Raw genomic sequence first — 24,448 nt, 5'->3', positions numbered from 1 at the left:
AATCAATTGTGTCAAGCATGATAAGGGTTAAGACCAGACGCCAGATGATCGACGACAGGTTGATTCATCTTTCTCCATCAGAGGTCACAGGACTACGCAAAATGTCTATTAGCACATTTGTTGAGAATTAAACGGATTTTGCGGGACCGTTTGGTCGTGCAATGTGTTTCATATCTAATCACCGTTCCTTTCCCCTATCTGAAACTGCGCTATAAAAATAAAAAATCTTGCCTTATCAAATACATTTACACAATCATTCGCAGGGTGGAATGGATGTGCATTTGAATTATATTGAAATCATTAGTGTTTGAATCATACTTTTAATATATCCGGAACTTTGTGAAAAGATGCTACTCCCAGCTGAGGTAACCGGAAATTTATACTCTTTACTCAAACTTTATCACTTTTTTTGTGAACTGACCCCCATAGAATAATGATCCCCGGTCATTATCTTGTATAGAATAATGACCTCTTTTCTATAAAATACTGACTCCCCTTATAAAATAATGACCCCCGATTTTATCTATAAAATATTGACTCCCACCTAACCTATAACTAACATTATCAATTCAAGACACTGTCGTATTTCTACTGCTTATATGAGCCGTGTCATGGGAAAACCAACATAGTGGGTTTGCGACCAGCATGGATCCAGACCAGCCTGCGCATCCGTACAGTCTGGTCAGGATCCATGCTGTTCGCTAACAGTTTCTCTAATTGCAATAGGATTTGACGGATGCGCAGGCTGGTCTGGACCCATGCTGGTCGCAAAGCCACTATGTTGGTTTTCTCATGGCACGGCTCATATTTGTTGTTGTTGTTGTTGTTGTTGTTTCTGCTGCTGCTGCAGCTGACAAAACAGCAGTATATCTTAGAGGCTCCGCAAAGAAATAAACGTATATCTATTGAAAAAATGAAATTTAAAAGGGTTTTCGTTTGAATTATCATTGTTGTACATAAAGAGGAGTATTACAATTGTAGAATATATACCAAAGTCATTTTAAAGTTACTATAGAAATAGAGAGAACCGATTTTTAGGCTGGAGGATAATTTGATTTTGTTTACAACAGAGTATTATCGTCTTTTATTAGTCATCTGAAATTATTCTGGTCATGTTTTCTTGATAGCAGTTGAGATCATCCTTTAGAAATAAAGCAAAAGCCTCACCATACAAACTTCGGTGAGAGATTTGGCTTATACCCCAGTCACACATACGGCGCGGATAGCTACGTCTAGCTACGGATAGAAACGTAGTAGTCCGTATCGATCCGTACCTGAGCCGTACGGATTGGTACGAACTGATACGAATTACTACTTTAAGGTACGACTCAGGTACGGATCGATACGGATTACTACGTTTCTATCCGTGGCTGGACGTAGCTATCCGCGCCGTATGTGTGACTGGGGTATTACAGTGATTTTGCTTATGTATTTGGTTTGAGTTGCTGAGTGGTTAAGGTCGTTGTCTCCTAATCCAACGGCCCGGGTTCGATTCCCGGACGGGTAAGCTTGAAAATATGAAAATATGTTTCCCACTCAACTAGATGAGTTCTGATAAGCAAACTAGAGTTACTGGATTGAAACCCAAGCGTCCTCGTCGCCTGAAAACTAGCCAATCCTGACAATCTGAAAGAGATTGTTAAACTGAATATGAATAATATGGATATGAACAAATTTATGAAATAGAAAATAAGGGTCTTACTGTGATTTTTTTTCACAAACAGCAATAACATTAAGATTTTATAACGTTGAAACTTGTGTTACCTCGGATGATGTTTAGGCTATTTCAGTGATGCACGCGATGCAAATATATGCTTCTACCGCATTTCGTGAAATATTTCACGGAAAGAGCCCCTTTTTTATTTCAAAAACTAGTTTGGAATTTTCATAGCAAAAAGACTGCGTAAGCCGTTTGTAAATTGAATCGCTTTCCGTCGACGAAATCGTCCACCGAAGCTCGTACGGTGCTACTCTAAGATCAAAAGAATCGCGCAGTTTTTAGAACAGTTAACGCCCATCATAGTGACATTTATGAAATTTCCGATTGATAACACTGTCTTAAATCATTCTGTTTCCCTTGTCAAGAGCATCCGAATGTTGTTTTTGAAAATAATCCAGCGAAAAAAAATAAGCCATTTTTACTTCAGATACCTCAATTTTTCAGTAATTGTACGAAAGGGCCCGTTGCTAAACAGAAAAGGAATATAAAAAAAATCTGAATCGTACAAAATGAAGGAGAGGTGTCCTTGTATGAATACCAAATATCAGAGCAATATGGTAGCTTTACTTTTCGACCATTATTACGTCGACCGACATCAAAGAAGACTGGCAAACCACCTTAATTCACTCTATTCTTCTCATTGTGGTGGCATAACAACGCATCTTAAAAACCAGCTATCCCGGTTGAGGCCGAATTGCGCATCCTTTTTTAAATACTAGTAAACCACTTTTGTGAGCCTCGGTGGCGCAATGGTAGCGCGCTTGCTTATTATTAATAATAATAATATAATAATAATGTCTTTATTTCCAGAGGCAACTAAGTTGGGCATGCCGAGTCTTCCCTGTGAGCCTCCATTAAAGCGGATAGGCCTCACCAAAGGTATATTGTTTCGCCATATCAAACCTTTGCCAATAGAAACAAATGACCTAATGGAAGGGGGATACATAAAGGAATCCTTTTGCAAATAGGAGCCCCTGCAACTTTCAAAGTACACGGTGGAATATACTAAGAACATAGATCACGAACTCCTGCTTTAAAAGGCGCATGCTTTTTTGTTTTTTGTTTTTTTGTTTTTTTTTTGTTAAGTACATGATTTAGATCTAAATGTGTTCGTTACTTATAAAAGTTTCATGCTTCAAGTATTTCAATAGGCTTAAGTTTTATTTTTCCAAGATTTTTCCAAGATTCCTTTACAGAACCTTTAATTTAGTACCTTTTACAGCTTCGTAACTTTGTGACATCGCATTTTATGCAAGGTATAACGTAAAATTATGTTACGCATACATGTAAATAATTATTAATTTACCTTCTGTACAATGCAGTGTAAGAATTCTGGATTATAATAATGGTGATTTTGTCAGACATTTTAGAGGAAACATCATTTTGTTATTGCATTCTACACGTTGCCACACTAGAAATTGCCAAAATTTATATATGTGTTTAATTCAGTTTAGGCTGTATTGTCCAGCTGTTCGAAACTATTCTGAAACAAACTGCTTAACCGTCACCTAAATTTCTTTTATAATTTTCTACACCCATCTAAAATTTTATGCAAAAAAAGTATAAGTAAAAAAAAGTACATCTATGATCAATTTGCCGATAAAAATTTAATAAATAAATATCTGTTTTATCGTTTAAGCTATAAGAAGATATATATGGCAGAACATCTCTACTTTATGTCTCAGTTGATGATTTTTGGGGGCAATGCCCCCAGATTTAACAAACCGTCTTTCAATTTTCTTGTCGAGCTTATGACCAAACTGACAACGCACAGAAAGCAAGTTCCAAAGTATTTACCAAACATAACTTTCATATTGCATTTTGCAATTATATTTTCGATCCAGATATGATTAAATAAATCTACACATTTTATATCAACAACAGTATGTGAAGAAAACTAAACTGCATTATAATATAAATTATAATAGATCTTCTTAAGCGTAAGAATAATAAAGACGCTTGATTTGATCACGTGATCGATTCTGAAACCGATACTTGTTTTGATCATGTGACCTATTCTGAAATCTAATAACTAGTTTCAATACGCTCAAAAAAAATGTGTTCATGATTCTGCGTGAAAATAGCAACTACTAAGGAATTGCAACGCCACTGATAAGCCGATAGATTATTGATTTTTTTTCATCACCGTGCCTCGACACTGTTGTGGATGTGTATTATGGAGAAACTTTATCAGTTTGCGGCGATCAGTACCGTTTATCAGTAGGCGAATCGATAAATATGCGGCAACATCCTATACATCCCGATTAATTTGACAGTTTGATTTTTTTGTAATTATTATCTAATCTAATAATCGTCAGTAGATTTTTTCTCTCATTGTTCGAATTCGTAAAATCAACTATGAACAGATTACTTCTGTTTTACACCAACTATTCAGAACATTTTAAAGCTTAAAGGCATATTTATGTACTTGGTCGGACCGTCCTTATTCGTGATTGTTTATTATGTTTAATTATATATTTTGATCTCGAAATCTGCTGTAAATCATTAATCAAATTGTCTTGTCCGCAGAAATTGCATAAAAATGAATTTGATTTCAAATAGTTACTAAAATTTAATACACAATTGCACGGTGCATATCCATATTGGCGGACTCTTTGCGAAATATGCTTTACTGGCGGTTTCTTGCGTCGGCACCGGCGATTCTTTGCTATAAACAGGTTGGCAGTTATAAAAAGTCAGATAAACACACCAAATTAATTAAGCTATAATGTTTCCAGATAGTCATTAGCCTAGAGCCTCTCTGTGCGTAATGCAGAGAGCCTGCCTGTGCGTCAAAAAAAAAAAAAAAAAAAAAAAATACAACTGGTATGCAGAGAGGCCGCCGGTGCCACGACAAAACCGAAAGTAAGTGGTTTTGAAAAATTCCATTTACATTTCGGCCTACTTATCTTTATTATTTGGAAGAATATTGATAATGGAATACAAATAGTGCGCTTGATATGTATGATATCAAAGCAAAAACTGGTTAAAGACTGTGGAAAAAATCGGGCTAGTGTTCCATGCCAGTACACCATCAACAAATTTCATCGAGTTGCGAGCAAAATCGCTGATAATTGAAAAGTAAACACTACAAAATATAGAAAAGACAATCTTATGTTCCGTGCTCTACTTATTTTGAGCAACATACCTATGATCATGGATGGCAGCTGGATTTCTCGCCTCCTATACCAACCTGGGCACTGTTCATAGCAAAAAATAGCCGGTGCCGACGCAAAGAAACCGCCGATCCTGAATATACATGTCATCTAGGGAAGGTTTGAATCCATGGAGATGTCAAAAGTTATGGCATCAGAATCTTGCGGGCATGCAGTAATTTCAACTGGAACCACCACGCCACCGCAAGTCAGGAGAGATATTTTTTTTAGTTTTCCCTGAAATCCGACCTCACAATAGGGCCAATAGAAACGCACTTATTCTGGAAAAGTACAGCATTTCCCAAACTGAACATGTGCCCGATTCTTTAGTCTAAAGATAGAACATTATGTATATGACGTGTTTAACATAATTATAATGTTCGGGAAATCCTTGAAAAAGGACCGAAGAAAAAATTCATTCCCAGATTTTTATTAAAAAAAAAAAACGCCATATAGTCTACGCTGATCAAACTGGTAATTATCTGCAGGAAAATTTTACGTTTAACGTAAAAAGTGCGCTAAATACTGTTATAATTGCGTGTACATATACGTATTTCATCATTTTTCAGACCGAGTAATTTTTGCTATGGGAGGTAATGCATGATAACTTGCCGCAGGTGCCCGTTATATTTTGGCCTCATTTTCTTGGTAATTATCCCTGCAGATATACATTTATGTTACCAGTTTAATGTATTTCATCTATCTGAGGGTGCAAATGGTTTCTGATGGTGATATTCGAAGGCAGAACCACCAGAAATCTTGTTTTTTTTCCACTGGCGTTTTGTATCCTAATTTACTCGAACCTAACTGTATACGCCAGTTCGGTAGGTTTTCATAGTGTTTAATGTATTTCTTATATCATGATATTGATATTTTGAAATACAGGTGTACATTAAATAACCTAAAATTGAAAAAGACAATGTTATTTTGATCAACAAACATAACAAACAATATGAATAATAATATCATCATATATCATGTATGTTTTTAAGAAAACAGTTACTGAATTTTAGCAATAGTTGGAATGGAAAAAAGGTAGATCTATACAAATATTTTTTACAGGTGTTTGTGTGTTAACTAATGATGACTCCTTATTAAAATGATGCTTATTTGTAACAAAAAAAAACATTCCTGAATTTTTTAATTGATAAGTATTGTACACATTAGAAAACACGGCCTAGAATTTTTCAGTGTCAGTTCAAGGGAATCCTGTTCCTTTAAACTTTCACATATTGGAATATTTTGACTTTCTTTCCAAACTTTCATAAAGTGTTACAAAGTTTGCCTGTTTCTGTTAGACTGTCAAAAACACATGATGTCAAAACATAGAGTGCAAACAGAAGTATTGAAGAAATTGAAACACATTGTATAGCTTTATCTTTTTCATTTTATCAAACCTGGCGATGAAAGGTTTTTGTTTGTCGATGAACAGCTGCTATTGAACAAGACTAGATTTTTATCTTTACCTTTTGAACAAAATATAGAAGTGTATTGAACACAAAGTTAATAAAGTTGTGACCACTCCATTTCTTGCCACACACAAGTGCATAATATAATGAATGGGTTACATCAAGTCTTGAAACTGCAAAGCATTGCCCCCATCAGTCCTCTCAGTACTTTGATTATTACAGACGTATTTTGGGGGTAATTAGCATAGCCTGGGGTGTTTATCTTGTCTCCATCCGGTGTATTCGCAAAGGTCCATAAAACATCACGCGTAAAACACTTACAGTCAATATGCAGTAATTGTCAAAATCGAAATTTTCAGGGCGATAAATTAAAAAAAATAACTCGAGAACATAATTTTACAACATTACGTTTCACAGCAAAAAGGGGAAAGGCTTTCAAAAGGGATTTGAAAGAAAAGAAATTGAGTACATAACAAAGAAAGCCTGGCTGCGAATAAATGTCATGAAAAAGTTAAAATTTCAGCTAGACAGAAATTCTCTTGAGGTAATCTACAAATCATTCATTAGACCTATTCTTGAATATGGTGACGTACTTTTTGACAATTGCACTCAAAATGAAAAACAGGAACTTGAAAAAAATCAGCATGAAGCAGCAAGAATAGTAACTGGAACAACGAAACTCGTTTCTATTGACAAACTTTTATCTGAAGTTGGCTGGGAAACCCTTGCAAACAGAAGGAAAAAACATAAGTTAGTGCTGTTTTATAAAATGAAAAATAACCTCACACCGTCCTATCTTTCAGACCTTGTTCCATCTAATGTAGGAAGAGACCACAGATACCCTCTTAGAAATGCTGAAAATATTCAGACTATGTTCACACATACTGCATTTTATTACAATTCCTTCCTTCCATCAGTCATACGGGACTTCAACGCTCTTCCAGACGAAATACGTAATGCTTGTTCTCTAGCATCCTTTAAGCGTATGTTAAATAATGACATTCCTACTGTTCCAAAGTACTTTCTGACAGGAGTAAGAAAATCTCAGATACTTCATACAAGGCTACGTACGCAATGCAGCTCTCTATCTTCTGAGCTCTATGCTAAAAACATTATTGAGTCTCCAAATTGTGACTGCGGGGATGTAGAAACGCCTTATCACTATTTTTTCATATGCCCGAGGTATTCTCACTTAAGAATACAATTGTTCAATATCATATCCCAGTTTTGTACTCCAACATTAAATGTTATCTTACAAGGTAGTCCTGCCCTATCAGATGATTCCAACGTAGAAATATTTACTGCTGTTCAGTGTTACATTGTTAAATCTAAACGATTTTGATCTACAAGAAGTAAACATATCAGAAATAGCTTACATGAAAAATAGCATATCAAACCCTTTTAACTGTGTTAAGTGTTAGTAACTCCATCATGTAATTGCCTCTAGTTTTGTTGTCAATTTCTTACTATTTCTGTTCCTTTTTCTTTCTTTTTTTATACCAGTATCTCCTACTACGGATAACTTTATAAATAGTTACTTTACACCTGTGTAATATTCTTTAGTAAACGTTTGTAATTTTTTCCATGCATTTGAAGGTTTCTATTGCCATGAACTATATATGCACATTGTTGTAAAAGGGAGAGGACAACCTTAAGCTTATAAAGCTTCCTGTCCAATCCTTTATTGTATATTTGTAATCATGTTGTAAATATTGCAAAATAAAATATGTTTAAACCAAGAAAAGGAATCGTTTTGTATGATGTTTTATGTATATCCTTTACAACTGAAAAGTGGCATTTTTTATTTTTATATTTTCAGTCCATGCATTCAACGAAACTTATAACTTCACTCAGCATATACAGGACAGAAAATCAACATTACATACGCATGATAAACAAGTATTTTTACTGTAAAATCGTACATTTTACTTATTGTTTAATATAATATAATTATTTATAACTCATGGAACAATGTCGGTATCTAGCAAAGTCCATAAAATACAATTAATTACAGTAGCTTAAAGATGTGTTATATTCTGCTTTATTTTGCATGTCTAACCAAGATGCGTTGCTCAAAAATGTAGAGCCGGGTTTACATATAAATGCCAAACAGCAGGTTTATCAATATTTTAGTGTAAAGGGAAACAACTACAACGGCGCACAAGGCAAAAAATCAATACCGACAAGAGTTGCGGTTCTCGTATATTTCACGCTCAAAGTTGGGGATGACTGATTTCGTAATAGCATGGGCTCGCGGACTCATTACGAAAAAAATGCTGTTGACGGTAAAATAGTTCATTTTCTGGAGTGCAAGATTGTAAAAAGACAATTTATAAGTGGGAAAGCACAATTTTTCATCCTACCCCTGAAAGTGATGTCAAATACCCTTAACCTTCATTATGTCACCTATATATCACTCATATATACCTCCAAAAATAGGCGAAACTGGTATGATGTAGCCCAGTGGTTTTATTACCTATGACGTTCCTCGTCAATTATTCATTTCAGTATATTGTTGAAGAGACATCCTTCTTTGGATTTTGGGTATTTTTGTTATCTTTCAGGCGTTGTTAAATAGAAAAAGTCAACAATTATATCAATATAAGACATAAAATATGTTGGGAAGTCCCACGTTTTATCACGTGTGATGCCCATGACATGAAAGATGTTGTTCAAATTTCAGTTTAATATTGAAATATAGTCATTCCCCTGGAGGTTTGGGTGATTTTTGTCACTTTTCAAGAGCTTTTAAGTAACACGTATTAAGCAATTATTATACCCCTTTATAACAGTCAAAGCCATTGCACAATATGTTAACTAAGTTTCTGTTACGATACCCGTCACGATTTATATATAAAGTTGTAATGTGTTTTTAAAGAAACCAGCAAGCCAGGACCACTTCTTAGAAAAAAACAGGGCTGCAGTCGAATGACAGCCATATCTCCCGCCGATACCATTTGAAAAAAGGGCCAAAATCCAGAACGGGTTGAGCAAATCCAAGATTTGTTTCTTCCTCTACAACTAAGCATTAATAGTAATAAGCCCTGAAAGTTTGAATCGATTCAATCATATATCTATATATATATATATATCTATATATATATATATATATATATATATATATATATATATATATATATATATATATATATATATATATATATATATATATATATATATATATATATATATATATGAAAAAGAGAAACATCCAATGGGTTTCCTCTATCTCTATTTCTGTCTACCTACCGGTTTCATATCAAAATCATCAGGGCAGACATATAAAAAAAATTTAACTTGTGATTGCGACCACCCGTGAATAGCGATCACCTGTCGACAACGACCGGTCTCTGGTCCCCCCGTAGAAAAATGCTCATAAAAAGACCGTGAATAGCGACCACCTGGCGACCGCGACCAGCGACCGGCCTAATTCATTCCCAAGGGTTATATATTTGCCCTCCAATAACGACCAAGCTTGACCGTTCCAACATGAAAATATTTGAAATCCGCCGAATTTTCACGACTTTCGCATTATAGCAAACATAATAATTACTGCTTGACAGTCTAAGGAATCTTGACAAGAAACTGCTCAGCTCTGAGCAGTAACACCTCAGCAGGAATACAGTTATAATTACTCTACAGACCCTTTGATCTAATATACCATGACAGCTAGCTGTCGGTCAGCAATCTGAGGGATAGTGTGGGGCTGATAAGAATTACAAACACAAAGCAGAAGCTAAACAATATTACAGAAGACCTATGGGCATACTTTATACATCAGTTTAGCAACAATTACCTCATGGTTTCTTTATTTGAAGACTGCTTTTGTATATACAGTTATTGCTAATAAATGATTTTGCTGCTTAAAAATAGGGTGTCAAAATTAAAGTATAATTTTAAATTATCATTCTAAATTCAGTTATATTTAAATTTCAGGGTTTTTTTTCAATGTCAGATATAGGTAAAACATTGCTAACAATCAAAGGCCCTAAATAGTTATAGTTTTTAATTATAATATGTAGAGTCTCTGTAACAAAATATATATTGATAACAATTAGTAACATTTTATGAAAAGGAAACAAAATATGAGCCGCGCCATGAGAAAACCAGTATAGTGGCTTGCGACCAGCATGGATCCAGACCAACCTGACATTTGAATAGGCATAATAAGAAGGATGTACATGTCTTAAAATGTCTTATTACATGTATAACGTCAGACGGGAAAGAAATGGATTTGATGTTCTTGAGTCTCCTGGTCGACATTAATTTAAACATCCTGACCACAAACATTTTTATGCTTTTACAATAAAAAAAAACGGCTTTTCATGTTTTTAGAACAAAAAAGTTAAAAATAATTAACAATGATAATTAAAAGTATGTTTTAAATTTAGCCAACACAAAATACATTTTTTTCTATATTCAACTGTAGAATATTAATGATCATGATTTCTTAAAATTTGTATTCGAACCTTTTGAAGCTTTAACTCTTACTATGTACCTTGTTAAGTTTCTACAATATAAACTTGCCCATCTTTCAATTTTGACAGTACCATTTATAGTTTATAGTGGTATTAATTGAAAACTTACTAACTGAACTGCAAACAGTGTAGATCATGATCTTGTTCTGCAATGGTCGCAGAGGCAAATACAATTGCCACTGCAGTTGCCGCTAGCATAATATTTAGAGTTAAAATTATTTAAAGTACATAGTTTTGAACTTTTGACCTTGCTTGAACAATAATTTAGTTACAAGCTTTCTTCACAATCGAGCTAAAATACATTAATAAAACCTAACAATTACATGTATACAATTTGTACATGTATAAATATGTAATATGTTAATTACATACATACATACCCACGTAGAAGCCATTTCAACAAGGAGGGCAGGGGTCCTATTATCATGGGGATCAGGGAGGACACAAATATGAGTCTGGAAGTATGGGTTCAAACTTATAATAAAATTAAATATATCCACAAATGAAATTAGTATAAGCAGTTTAGATCCTGAGCTTACATCATATCAACACTAAACTTGTTGGAGGCGGGGGGCAAATTACACACTCCCCAAAACCCTGGTCCGATGCCCTACTCCCTTCCCTCTGTCTAGTATGTCCAATAAATGATACATTTACTATATTTGCACATAAACTGTAGTGTCAGTGTAACATGCACTTCATAATCAATTTACGTAATATTTGATAGACTTAGTGGTTAATTCAGAGGTTGCTTCCGTCTGGGACCTTTTTGTGTGGTGCACTTATGCTGTGTTTTTTGTGCTTTTTTGACATGCTTGGAAGCTCACTGATACTGTAAAATGTGCATCTGGACTGAAGTCATACACAACATCACCATTTTCATTTTTTCCAGAAAAAGGGTTTCAAGTTTTGATCCAGAAAAGGGCATAGAATGTTAATGTGTTACAGATTTTTAGATTACAATTTACCAAGATGTTCAACATTATATCAGCTTCCAGTGTTGGGTCATAATTCACTGTGGTCAGTTAGCTTGTCAGTGATAATGAGACAACATGCTGGTCAGCAAACCACAGATATTTTCTGTATCTGACCAAGATTCCTTAGACTGTTGATGGAAATTTTGCAAGTTTGCACCCCCCGAATTAATACATAGAACATGAAGAAAGCAAGAAGCTGTAAAAATACTTTTTATCAGCATGATAATGGCTAACTGAGAAGTGACCCTTCACCCCAAGTAAAGACCACCTGTGAACAAAGACCACTTTTGCTTGTTCCGAAGAGTGGTATTTGTTCACAGGTGTGACTATATTTTTAATTTTTCAATTTCTTTTACTTTAGAGGCAAATAAATTATGTTTTCCAAAGCATAACAATTTATTATCACATATGTAGGTATTCGTGACTTTATAAACAATACAACAGTATAATTATAAGTGTAATATAGTAAAGGCTTCTTGCTTCCATTTAACTGTAAGTGTATCAAGAAATAAAAAACTGGTGGATTTCTTAAAGTTCTGATGTAGCTTGTACAATGTAACGATTTACGGAACTTCATATACCAACAACTGACGTACGATTCAATATAGTCTTTTGAAAAAATAACGTTCTTAATTGTCTTAAAGTCAAAAAATAGAAAAAAAATGAACAGAACAGAATAGAACAGAGCTTTGATTTTTCAACAAACTGTTTATGAGAACAATACGAATCGATATAAATTACAGTTTTTTCTGTCTGGAAGCTAAAATCTTTGGACTATTGAAACAATCGTCGACAGCAGAAAAACTACGTCATAGAATAGTTTTCTTATGAAATACAACATGTAGTGTAATTTGCAAGTTAGGCGCTCCTTGAAAGCTGGTGAGTGGGGGAAAGAATGTGTACATTTATTTAAACAAAAGACACAGCATGGTTTCCACGCTTTGCAAAGAAAGCGTGAAATTAATAGGCGCGCAATATCATTTCTATTTTAGAAATGAAATCCAAGCTTGAAAACAAAACAAAAAAAAATATTTATAATAGCATGCTTTCCGTGAGTTTACACGGTATGATTATCTCTTTAGTACGACCTACATTTTTTTTGTCACAGTTTGTTCGTAGAAAGCATGCAAAATAGCCACCTTTACAGCTGAAGACTTTAGTTTACACGGATACTCTTATTTCATAATCACTGTATAGTATTGTCCAATTTATTTGACCTGTCAAAAAATGGACCCGGCTTTTATTATATTCTGTTCGAGCCTATATAAGATTAACATGAAAGCCGGGAACATGTTTTGACAGGTCAATTAAATAGCACAATATGTACATGGCATATTTGATTTTTGTACATCATTGATTATACAAGACTAAGTAACTTAGACACTATAGATAAGTAGACAGGATGAATCAGAGCTAATTTAAAAAAAATTAGTTTGGTTCTCAGTGATACATATACACCAAGAAAAATCAGAAACTTGATTCATAATTAATAGATTCTTTCTTTCCTTGTTTTCTATGTGCGTGTACATGTTTTACTAACAGCCCACCCTCTCAGCAGTGGTGGCTCGCCCTCTCAGCAGTGGCAGCTCACCCTCTCAGCAGTGGCATCTCGTCCTCTCAGCAGTGGCAGCTCTCCCTCACAGCAATGGCAGCTCCGTTTCAAGTCAGCAGTGGAAATAAAGTAACAGCTCCCCCTCGACAGTGGTAGATCAGCCTCTTGCCCTCTCAGGCAGTGGCAGCTTGCCTTAGTGTCTATGTACCTGGCAGCTGGAACAAGGTCACCACTTAAGGTCAAAGGTTTACCCTTTCACTATCTATAGCAGTGGCGGGGGATTTAGCTGTCTTTCAGACTGCCTAGTTTTATAGAAATCCTTATTACCAGTCTTCCTAAAAAAAATTTAAAAAGTGAATCATTTTTTTTCCAACTCATAAATTTCAGAATATATCTCTCATGTGTTCGATAGGTGTTGTTGCCAACTCGAGAGCCACCACTTCAAATAATTACATTTAAATGTGTTCAAGTTTGTTGATGTTCTAATATCATGAGGAAGTGAGTTACATAATTTTGCACTGGAGTATGCCAATGATTTTCTGCAGAATTCAAGTCGAGGCTTTGGAACTAAAAGTAGTCTTTGATCATATGATCTCAATGACGTATTTTTATGTAAATAGTTGCTTCATGTAACTAGGGAGAAGGTTGTTAAGCCATTTGTATACTAAAACAGCTTTTGGTAATTAATAAAACCCGGCCCAGCCCGGACCGTCCCAAACAAAGGAAATAGCCGATCCCTATTGTACGGAAACCGCCGGAAAATTACGGATAATTTTGTGGTCTTTATGGGAAAAGAGAATGCCCAAACAAAAAAATCAAGTAACAAATGGTATCAAAATCGTGAATAAATGGTGAACAAATCGGGATTTGCCGATTTATTAACACCATTTGTTTACGATTCATTTAATGAATCATGCTAAATAAATCATGTGTTGGTGTATCAATAAATCATCTGTTGGTGATCAATAAATCATGTGTTGGTGTATCAATAAATCATTTGTTGGTGCTCTTTTACCTTTTAGCTACCAGTCCTAAGGCAGCGATTCGTTTTAAGCTCAAGATTTTAATAGAAATGAAAATAAAGTAATATAAGGTGGCATATGTTCTTAGTAAAAACTTAGTAAAAACTACAGACACTATCTTTTCAGTTAAGCCTGCGCTCGAACAATCAAAGCCTATTCAACAAACTAAGAAAAAGACTCTCGAGACTCCAAAAGAAACCTGGTACATTCTCACAGGGAACGTATAATGTCATATTATGACATTATAATTTCTTGTGAAAAAGTACTGGGTTTCTTTCGAAGTCTCGAGATCTCGTCTGTTTCTCATTTAGTTTTTCTTATTTTCTCTCCTCCCTTTTCTGATTGTCCAAGGATTTAGCAGGGAGGTAATAGTTTCACTGCCTGATTCTCTCCTTTTCGAGGAGCGCACTGCCTTTAGCCTTCTCACGTTCACGATACAGTTTTTGTTTTGAACTTCAGCCCTCGATTTTATAATAATGTTAGCTACCAGTCCTAAAACGGAAACTTGACGATGCAATTTAGGAGATTTATTTTTCATACAAAGACACCAGCTTATATGTTGTTGAGATCAATTGGCACGGCAAACATACAAAAAAATAAAAAAAAATGTAAAAAAAAAGCAAAAATTTAAGCAGGCCGTAGCTGCCTTACGATATATTATGGTTATATACAATAAAAATCAATTCCATTACATCCACTGAGTCAGTGGTCGAGAGGTTTAAGGCGCTCATACTTATGTTTTTTTTTGGTAGTCAGACAGGCGTGGGTTCGAAACCTGAGAGGATTTTTTTTTAATTCTTTTTTTTTTACTCAGTAAAATTACGACATTTCTATTATTCGAAAAAATGTCTTTCTAGAACGAGTGCTACCCCATGTGTCTCACAGATGAGTGATTACAGTGATGAAGAGGAAAGTGATTTCGATGAACATATTGAGTTGGGTCGTGTAGTAGATGTTGACCAAAGAGTAAGGCAGTATCTGGATAGTTTACCAGCCAGCCATTCGGATGAAAGTGAGGAATCTAGCAACGAGAACGATGAAAATAGGACATCGCCATCGTTGGCTCAAGCTGACCCGGATTTGATTAGGGTAAGACAATTTAAGTCAGTTGGTTGTGGTTGCCAAAGAAACTGTCATGCCTGTTTTGAAATAGACGAGTTGCACGGACACATTCTAAATATTAGAGAAATGGAAAAACAAGATAAGGAAATGTACATAATGGCAACATTGGCTGATAGCAGAGACAAAGAAAACACAAAGAAAGGGAGGAAACGTGTTAGATTTAGACATGACTTCAAATTCCAAGGCAAGTTTGTGTGTAGAAAGACTTTTATGCTTGTTTTTGACATTGGAAAACACAGTCTGCAGAACATTATGACACATGTGAATAAGAATGGTGTTGCTCCAAGGATACACGGAAATACTGGAAGGAAAACGGCAAAATCACTCGTTTTTGAGGACATTAAAAGATTGGTGCAATTTGTATCTAATTATGCAGATGACTATGGTATGCCACAGCCTGCAGCACCACGAGGTGGCGACAATATAGCACCAATTTATCTTACAAGTGAAACAACAAAGATGAATTTACATGAAAAATATGTGAACATGTGCGCGCAGTTTGAACCAACCTGTCGTTCTGTGAAGTATTCCACGTTTTGTAATATATGGACACATTGTTTGCCACATATTAGGATTGCTACTCCACGAGATGACGTGTGTGCCACGTGTGAAAAGATGAGAAAGGCCATTGTGGATTCAGTTACGGAGGAGGAAAAGATACAATCAGCAAGCAACTTTCAGAACCATGTGACAAATGCACAAAAAGAGAGGCAAGTCTATAATGACTGCATTAAAATGGCAAAAGAGTCCTACCAAAATGAAAACCTGGAAAAGTACGTACATTATACGTTTGACTTTTGCCAGAATGTTAGTATCCCTCACCATTCCAGACAAATGGGCCCCTTGTATTTTCTCACTCTGAGAAAAGTGCAGATTTTTGGTTTTCGGATCGATAGAATGCCTAAACAGTTGAACTTTCTAATAGATGAAAACGAAACTATTGGGAAAGATGGGACGTCAACACATGGGCCGAATGCAGTTATATCCATGATAGATTATGCCATGAATTCGTACAGTACTGGGGAAACAAAGTGTGCCATACATGCCGATAATTGTCCAGGTGAGATTGTTTTACATATCAGTACGCGAATATCGGTAAATTAATAATAAAACAATATTAAAGGAATAAACGCATTTAAATCTATGTGAAGAAAAAGTTTATAAGCACTTTTCAATAAACAGCTACAGTTTTCAATGATTCACTTAGGTCTTATAAAGCTATACTAATTAGATTGATAATGCTTTATTCACGTACGGTGGCACAGAGGTGACATAGATGTTTTTTATATTAATACGTGCGCACGTAATAACTAATACGTGCGCACGTACTAGTACAAAAAACATCATCGCACATACTATAAAAAACATCTTCGTACGTATGAAGTAATACGTGCGCACGTAAAATGTTTTACGTGCGCACTTACTAGTTTATAAAAAAACATTTACCTACGCATAAACTAATACGTGCGCACGTAAAACCTTTTACGTGCGCACGATTTACTTTATACGTACGACAATGTTTTTTATACTAGTACGTGCGCACGTATTACTTATACGTACTAAGATGGGTTTTTTATAGAATGTGCGATGATATTTTTTGTACTAGTACGTGCGCACGTATTACTTTATACGTACGAAGATGTTTTTTAATAGTATGTGCGATGATGTTTTTTGTACTAGTACGTGCGCACGTATTAGTTATTACGTGCGCACGTATAAATATAGAAAAAACATCTATGTCACCTCTGTGCCACCGTATTCACGGTAATTGATGTTGCAATTTAAGTTTTGAACATACCAAATTGACTTTCATTAATAATTAATGATTTGCACTACTAAAAATAACATTCTGTTCAACCGTTGAAGCCTTAAGCAAACGTGCATTAATGCAAATAAAAACTAATTTCCATGCCCTGAAGTTTTCTTTGCTTTATTATTTCCAGGCCAGAACAAAAATCAGTATGTGATTGGATATTTCATGTGGCGTGTCATGACAGGAAGACACCAGGAGATCGAATACCATATGCAGATTCCTGGCCATGCACGCTGCCTTGTTGACAGTGGATTTGCTTCTTTAAAGAAGCTTTACCGGCGCACCGATTGTGATTCCCTTGTTCAGTTGCAACACGTTGTTGATATGTCGTCTGCTACAAATGAAGCTGTTCGATATCCTTCTTGGCAATGGCGTGACTGGAAATCGTTCTTGGGACCTGTTATTAAACCAATGCGTGGGATAAGGTAGCTATGATATTAAAAAACAATGCTTTCAAACTAATCAGACCACCATCTCTGATAAAAAATAACCTATCGCATTCGATTCATTGTACTGTTCTTCTTTTCACTTACAGTTTAATTGTAGCTGTATCAATATAATTGTAACTCTATGTACTATCTACAAATTTGAAACTGAGAATGCGTGTCAATGCTTGCAAAACGTATGAGCTGCAGAAGCAGTGCACGAAACTAGTCAGTTGGTTGTCTGTGGTACAAGCTGAAATCACATCAATTAAAATATTTCTTATTCCGTTCCGTTCCGCAAAATACCATTACCTATATAGCTATTGGTACTTTGCAGAACGGAACGGATCCAAGTCAGGAATAAAGCTCAGCTGCATGTAATGTAGAAATGACTAATCCGAATACGTTATAAACATCACCAGAAGTTCAATCGTAATGTGTCAGATGTAATCATTACTTAAAGATTACAGAAAGAAATTTCTTCTTTTCACTTACAGATTGTAGGTGCATACTTGTTACTCGGATTCTATGTACTATTTACAAAGTTACAAACTGAGAACTGGTGCCAATGCTTGCAAAACTTATTTGTTGCAGAAGCAGTGCTTGAAACTAGTCAGTTGGTTGTCTGCGGTACAAGCTGAAATCACATCAAGTAAAGTATTTCTTGTTCCGTTCCGTTCCGCAAAATACCATTACCTATATAGCTAATGGTACTTTGCGGAACGGAACGGAACGGAACCAAGTTAGGAATAAAGCTCAGCTGCATCTAATGTAAAAAATGACTAATCTGAATATGTTATAAACATCACTAGAAGTTCAATCGTAATGTGTCGGATGTAATCATTACTTGAAGATCACAGAAAGAAAATTCTTCTTTTCACTTACGGATTGTAGGTGCATACTTGTTACTCTGATTCTATGTACTATCTACAAAATTAGAAACTGAGAATGCGTGCCAATGCTTGTGAAACGTATTTGTTGCAGAAGCAGTGCTTGAAACTAGTCAGTTGGTCATCTGTGGTACAAGCTGAAATCACATCAAGCAAACTATTTCTTGTTCCGTTCCGTTCCGCAAAATACCATTACCTATATAGCTAATGGTACTTTGCGGAACGGAACGGAACCAAGTCAGGAATAAAGCTTAGCTGCATCTAATGTAGAACTGACTAGTCTAAATATGTTATAAACATCAACAGAAATTAAATCATAATGTGTCAGATGTAATCCTTACTTGAAAATTACAATAAGATCATTCTTCTTTTCACTTACATACTGTAGGTGGATACTTGTTACTCTGATTCATAAGCATATTATCAGAACAGATAATTATTTTTTTAATTATTCCCCGTTTGACTTGACAATGTTACATAGATCTGTACAACAGCTTCCATATTCAAATGAAACCTGGTATATATCATGAAGCAAACATAAGCATAATGTCAGATTATTATTTTTTGAGTAATGCCCCTTTTTATTATATCACATCTGTACATTGTGTCCTCTGCTTCTACTACATATTTCATGTAATTCAAATGAAACTTGGAATACATCATCAGTATGAAGTGGGCATGTGCTTATTGTCTGACCCTATTTTTAGTTAAGTCCCTTTTTGGGACTTAACATTATTACAGCTATATCAGTTCATAACCTTCAGTTTTCATTAAATTCAGAGTTATGCCCTTTTTGAACTTTTTTAATTCATTTTATAAGCATTCTGAAGGGGCATAAGTCATACAATATGACATCATTCCTGCTTTTAGTATTTAAAATTAACTCAATTTTATAATATTCCTACTTGATCTTAATGTTGATAATTTGTCTCATTTCATTGAGCTGCCATTACCAAAGTACCTCAGATATGTAGGAACCATGACATTCGGGCATTTCTGTTCTGTTGAAATAATACTTGAGCTGGAACCATGGCATGAAAGAAGACCTTAGCCTAGGAAATATATGCAAGTGAAGATTGAGACATTAAAGTAAAATGAAAAGACTTATGAAGCAAATAGCAAGTTCTGAATGCTTCAAACTAACTGTTAGTAGACTTTGGATGATTTACTGCAAACATAGGGCAAAAAAGACTCGGATACAAATGTATCATAACAGTGCTTACATGCCAAACTTCCAGGGCATCTCTACAGGAGAATTCAGTTGAAAGTCCAGGAGATTTCAGAATTTACATTGTACCTAGTTTAATTCGAACGTCATCAAATCATAGAAAGAAAGCATTGTTTTACATGAAAATATAACAGCATATAAAACATTTATATTATTGTACAAAACCATTGTCAATTTATTCATATATGTATCGAATTCCGGAAAGTTACTACAAGAAGGAGCCAAACTTCTGGACAGTCCAGCGTCTTTAAAAACTCACCATTTTAAAAAGTTGTTACATGTCTTCATTTTGATGCATTTGCAACATCGTGCGAGTGTTTAAACTTTACATAACTAGTTTAAACATCGTTTTGACCATTGTTTACATTCATTTCTTTACAAATGGCATTCTTATTTAAAGGGGGACAACTCATTTAGAATATTTTAGGTATCCAACTCTGTGGGACAGAAAAGTAAAACATGTATTGGGCAGATAAGTTGTGTGTCAAGATGCTGTTCATTCGCTAAAAAATCTGTTGTTTTGTGATATACTGCTAAACCTTAATAGTATAATTAAAAAAGATAGTTATGAATTCTTTTTAGTAAATCTGATTCATTTTTAAATCTGCAAGGTATTGTCATCATTTGTTGATCTTTGTCAGCTTTGGTCTTGGTTAACATTTTTGCTTATGTTCCTCTTTTCTTCGAAACTATAAGAAATACAGCTTTGAAACTTAGTTCACCTGTTTATCATCATCAGATCGCCAAGAGTCATAATTCCCACTTCTGTCACTTTTTGGCAGAATTATGACCTCTTGTGTACCTAGAAAATTGGAATTTCTTGGTTAAATATTTGGATAAATTAAATGTTTCATACTTCAAGAGCTATAGCTTGAAACTTTATATACTTGTTTATCATCATTAGTTGACTAAATAGGTCATGAACCATAACTATTGCTTGTATTCTGTCAGAATATGGGCTTTTTAAATTTGTATTTCTTGGTCAATTTTTTGTTTAGCTCGACTATTTGAAAAATAAGTAGAGCTATCCTACTCATCACGGCGTTGGCGTCACACCTTGGTTAATTTTTTCGTAACATTTCACATATTGACAAAACTTTTTGAGGTAATGCTTTAAAACTTTCAACACTTGTGTACCATCACCATGTCAAGTTTTAGGCAAGAATACTTAACTCCATCAAGGATTTTGGCTGAATTATGGTCACTTTTAACTTACAAATCTTGGTTAAGTTTTCATACCAGTTCATATTTTGTGCAGACTGTTTGATATGTGGCTTTGGAACGTTTATACCACTTGTTTATTTTATCTGTAGGCCTGGCAAGAGTACATAATTCTGTCAAGTATTTTGGCTGATTTATGGTCTTTTTGGACTTGAAAACTGGTTCTCAGTTTTTGTACAAGTCCATGTTTTGTCGAAACTTACGACATGTGGCTTTGAAACTTTGAACACTTGCTTATCATCATAATTTCCATCTGTAGGCAAGAGAACATAACACTGTCAACTATTTTGGCTGAATTATGGCCTTTTTTGGACTTGGAAATGGAGAAGTTTTCGTACAAGTCAACGTTGTGTCAAAATTGTTTGACATGTGGCTTTGAAACTTTGAGCACTTGCTTATCATCATGATCTCCATTTGCAGACAAGAGTACATAACTCTGTCAACTATTCTGCCTGAATTATGACCCTTTTTGGACTTGAAAATCAGTTAAATATTTCATACCAGTCTATATTTTGCCTAATCTGTTTGTCATACGGCTTTGAAACTTTTACCACTTGTTTACCATCATAATTTACATATGTAGGCAAGACTACATACGGTAACTAGGACAAGGACTTTAGCTCAGTTATGGCCCTTTTGTGAGAAAGAAATTTGTTGTTTCGCATGCGATTCCATAGTTTGTCTAAACTGTTTGATATATGGCTTTGAAACTTCGAACACTTGCTTACCATCATGCTCACATATTGCCATATATTGCAAGACTTATCCAAATCCACAAAAACAGGTACATTGTTTGTCTAATTTATTTTTTATCTTTTGTCTGCAAATCTCTGGTAATATTTTGACCCCATACTTCCATCATTTCTTCGAATAGTCAAGCGCGCTGTCAACAGACAGCTCTTGTTTGTGAATACAATAAGATCTATTTGCTTTAAAACTTTGTACATTTCTTTACTATCAGTAAGTGAGTAAGAAGGTCAAGAACCATTTATAACACTTTCTATTGCAAATTGTTAAATGTCTATCAATTACAGGCAAGGGTAGGCACCCGCAGGCGTTTCTGTGGTTCATACCAATTTTGACATATTTTAATGAATGTCTGGGGTAATTTTGACTACAAGAGGTTGCTTAAGTATTATGATAGCATGGTTTTTGGTAACTTTAGATTCTGACATTTGAAAGCAATATGGGTAAAAAAAGAACATGTCAGTAATGTAAATGCTATAATCTTTTTACTGAGGTTTGAAAAACAAAAAGGAGAAATATACTAAGTCTTATTTTGGGCCAATTGTCTCCAGTTTGGATTGATAAGTTTTCATTGAAAACAGCTGTAATAGAACTAAGGTCATTTCATTTGTAACATTTATTGTAAACTACACTACTTTCAATTCATAATTTGTAATGAATCACAAAATTTTGAAGTAACAAATTTATATTCAACTCCTTTTGATTTTGCATTATTTTTACTGGTGGGTGGGGTAAGTCTATTTATATAGTGTTTTTTTCTCTCTAAAATACATAACTGCATGTTGTTTTTCTAATGGCTTTTACTTGCAAATATTTTATACTGTCATATTTATAATCTTGAAACATGTAACTGATGGAACATACTGTTTTCAACTTAATAATATGTTATGTTGTTTTATGTACCTGCAAATATTTAGTTATTCGTAAAGCGAAGTTGACAGCTAAAGTTATTGCATTTTATATTTAAACAAGAGCACCGCCTTGCGGGTGCTGACGCTCATCTGATTTTTTTTGTATAATAGAAATATTGTCCTACCCATGATTTTCTAAGTCTAAAAAGGGCCATCATTCTTGCAAAAAGCAGGATAGAGTTATGTTTCTTGATGTACAGTGTCCACTTATGATTGTGAAAAACTGTTGCAAGTTTTAAAGCAATAGCTTTGATAGTTTATGAGAAAAGTTGCCTTAAACATAATACTCAACCAAGAAAATGATTTTCTAAGTCCAAAAGGGGCAATAATTATTGCAAAAAGCAGGATGGAGTTATGTTGCTTGCTGTACAGGGTCAGCTTATGATGGTGAACAAGTGTTGCAAGTTTCAAAGCAATAGCTTTGATAGTTTAAGAGAAAAAGTTGACCTAAACATAAAACTTAACCAAGAAATCTGATATTTTCTAAGTCCAAAAGGGGCCATAAATCTTGCAAAAAGCAGGATGGAGTTATGTTTCTTGCTGTACAGGGTCAGCTTATGATGGTGAACAAGTGTTGCAAGTTTTAAAGCAATAGCTTTGATAGTTTAGGATAAAAGCTGACCTAAACATAAAACTTAACCAAGAAAACTGATTTTCTAAGTCCAAAAGAGGCAATAATTCTTGCAAAAATCAAGATGGAGTTATGTTTCTTGATGTACAGGGTCTGCTTATGATGGTGAACAAGTATTCCAAGTTTCAAAGCAATAGCTTTGATAGTTTAGGAGAAAAGTTGACCTAAACATAAAACTTAACCAAGAAATCTGATATTTTCTAAGTACAAAAGGGGCCATAAATCTTGCAAAAAGCAAGATGGAGTTATGTTTCTTGCTATACATGGTCAGCTTATGATGGTGAACAAGTCTTCCAAGTTTCAAAGCAATAGCTTTGATAGTTTAGGAGAAAAGCTGACCTAAACATAAAACTTAACCAGGCAACGCCGACGCAGACGCCGACGCCGACGCCGACGCCGACAACCGCTCAAGTGATGACAATAACTCATCATTTTTTTTAAAAAAATCAGATGAGCTAAAAAGGTATATTAATACTATGTATTGCATCAAACATCTGATAAAATGTTGTTTTGTCTGTTGAAGTAAGCAGTTGTATTACTTAAATGTTTAAATAGAAAAACAGCCAAAATTAAGCAACATGTTAGATTAATTTTGGTGCTAACTTCAGCTTTATTAGACATTTTTGATATTGGTTACCTTGATATAGTCCGTCTCGTAAAATTTTAATATGCATGGTGACCTATACTTTTTTACTTTTTATTTCATCTATATATACAGCTATCTTAATTTTTGAAAAGTTTCAGGAAAGTAAAGAATGTAGAAAGGTCTGTAACTCTTCTTCAAATAATCTGGATTCATAATGGTTTCAGTGATTTATGTATAAATTTTACGAGACAAGATTTAGATTTCTGTTATTTATCTGCAGATAACTTCGATTAAAATTCGAATGTTTGTATCTTTTCAATAATATAGTGTTTGGTAGGTCATATAACTATTTGGAATGGAAATCACTTGAAATATTAGCAAAATAAAATTTTGAAATATAAATTTTGGCTATTTTATGCTCCCGAAGGGAGACATATTAGTTTTCAATTGTCCATCCGTTAGTTAGTTCGTTCGTTCGTTAGTCACAACGTTAACTTTTTGCATGAAGGCACTTTACTCGCGAACCACTGCACCCAGGACCTTCAAACTTCACATGCTGAT

General features: G+C 34.6%; 2 protein-coding genes across 2 annotated transcripts in view; both read left to right on the top strand.

Annotated features, from left to right (window-relative positions):
• LOC123537780 (ras-related protein Rab-5C-like) overlaps window positions 1–24,448 on the top strand; it is a 329,876-nt gene that overhangs the window by 18,757 nt on the left and 286,671 nt on the right. The gene's annotated exons all lie outside the window — the stretch shown is intronic.
• On the top strand, window positions 15,199–17,677 carry LOC128550843 (uncharacterized). Its single transcript, XM_053530689.1, has 2 exons — window positions 15,199–16,495; window positions 17,379–17,677. Exons 1-2 carry the CDS (start codon window positions 15,199–15,201, stop codon window positions 17,675–17,677), a joined length of 1,596 nt encoding a protein of 531 aa, XP_053386664.1.

This window comes from Mercenaria mercenaria, chromosome 18, assembly GCF_021730395.1.
Source record: "Mercenaria mercenaria strain notata chromosome 18, MADL_Memer_1, whole genome shotgun sequence".
Classification (NCBI taxonomy): domain Eukaryota; kingdom Metazoa; phylum Mollusca; class Bivalvia; order Venerida; family Veneridae; genus Mercenaria; species Mercenaria mercenaria.
The sequence above is the reverse complement of the archived record's forward strand: the minus strand, read 5'-3'. Positions and strand labels throughout refer to the sequence as shown.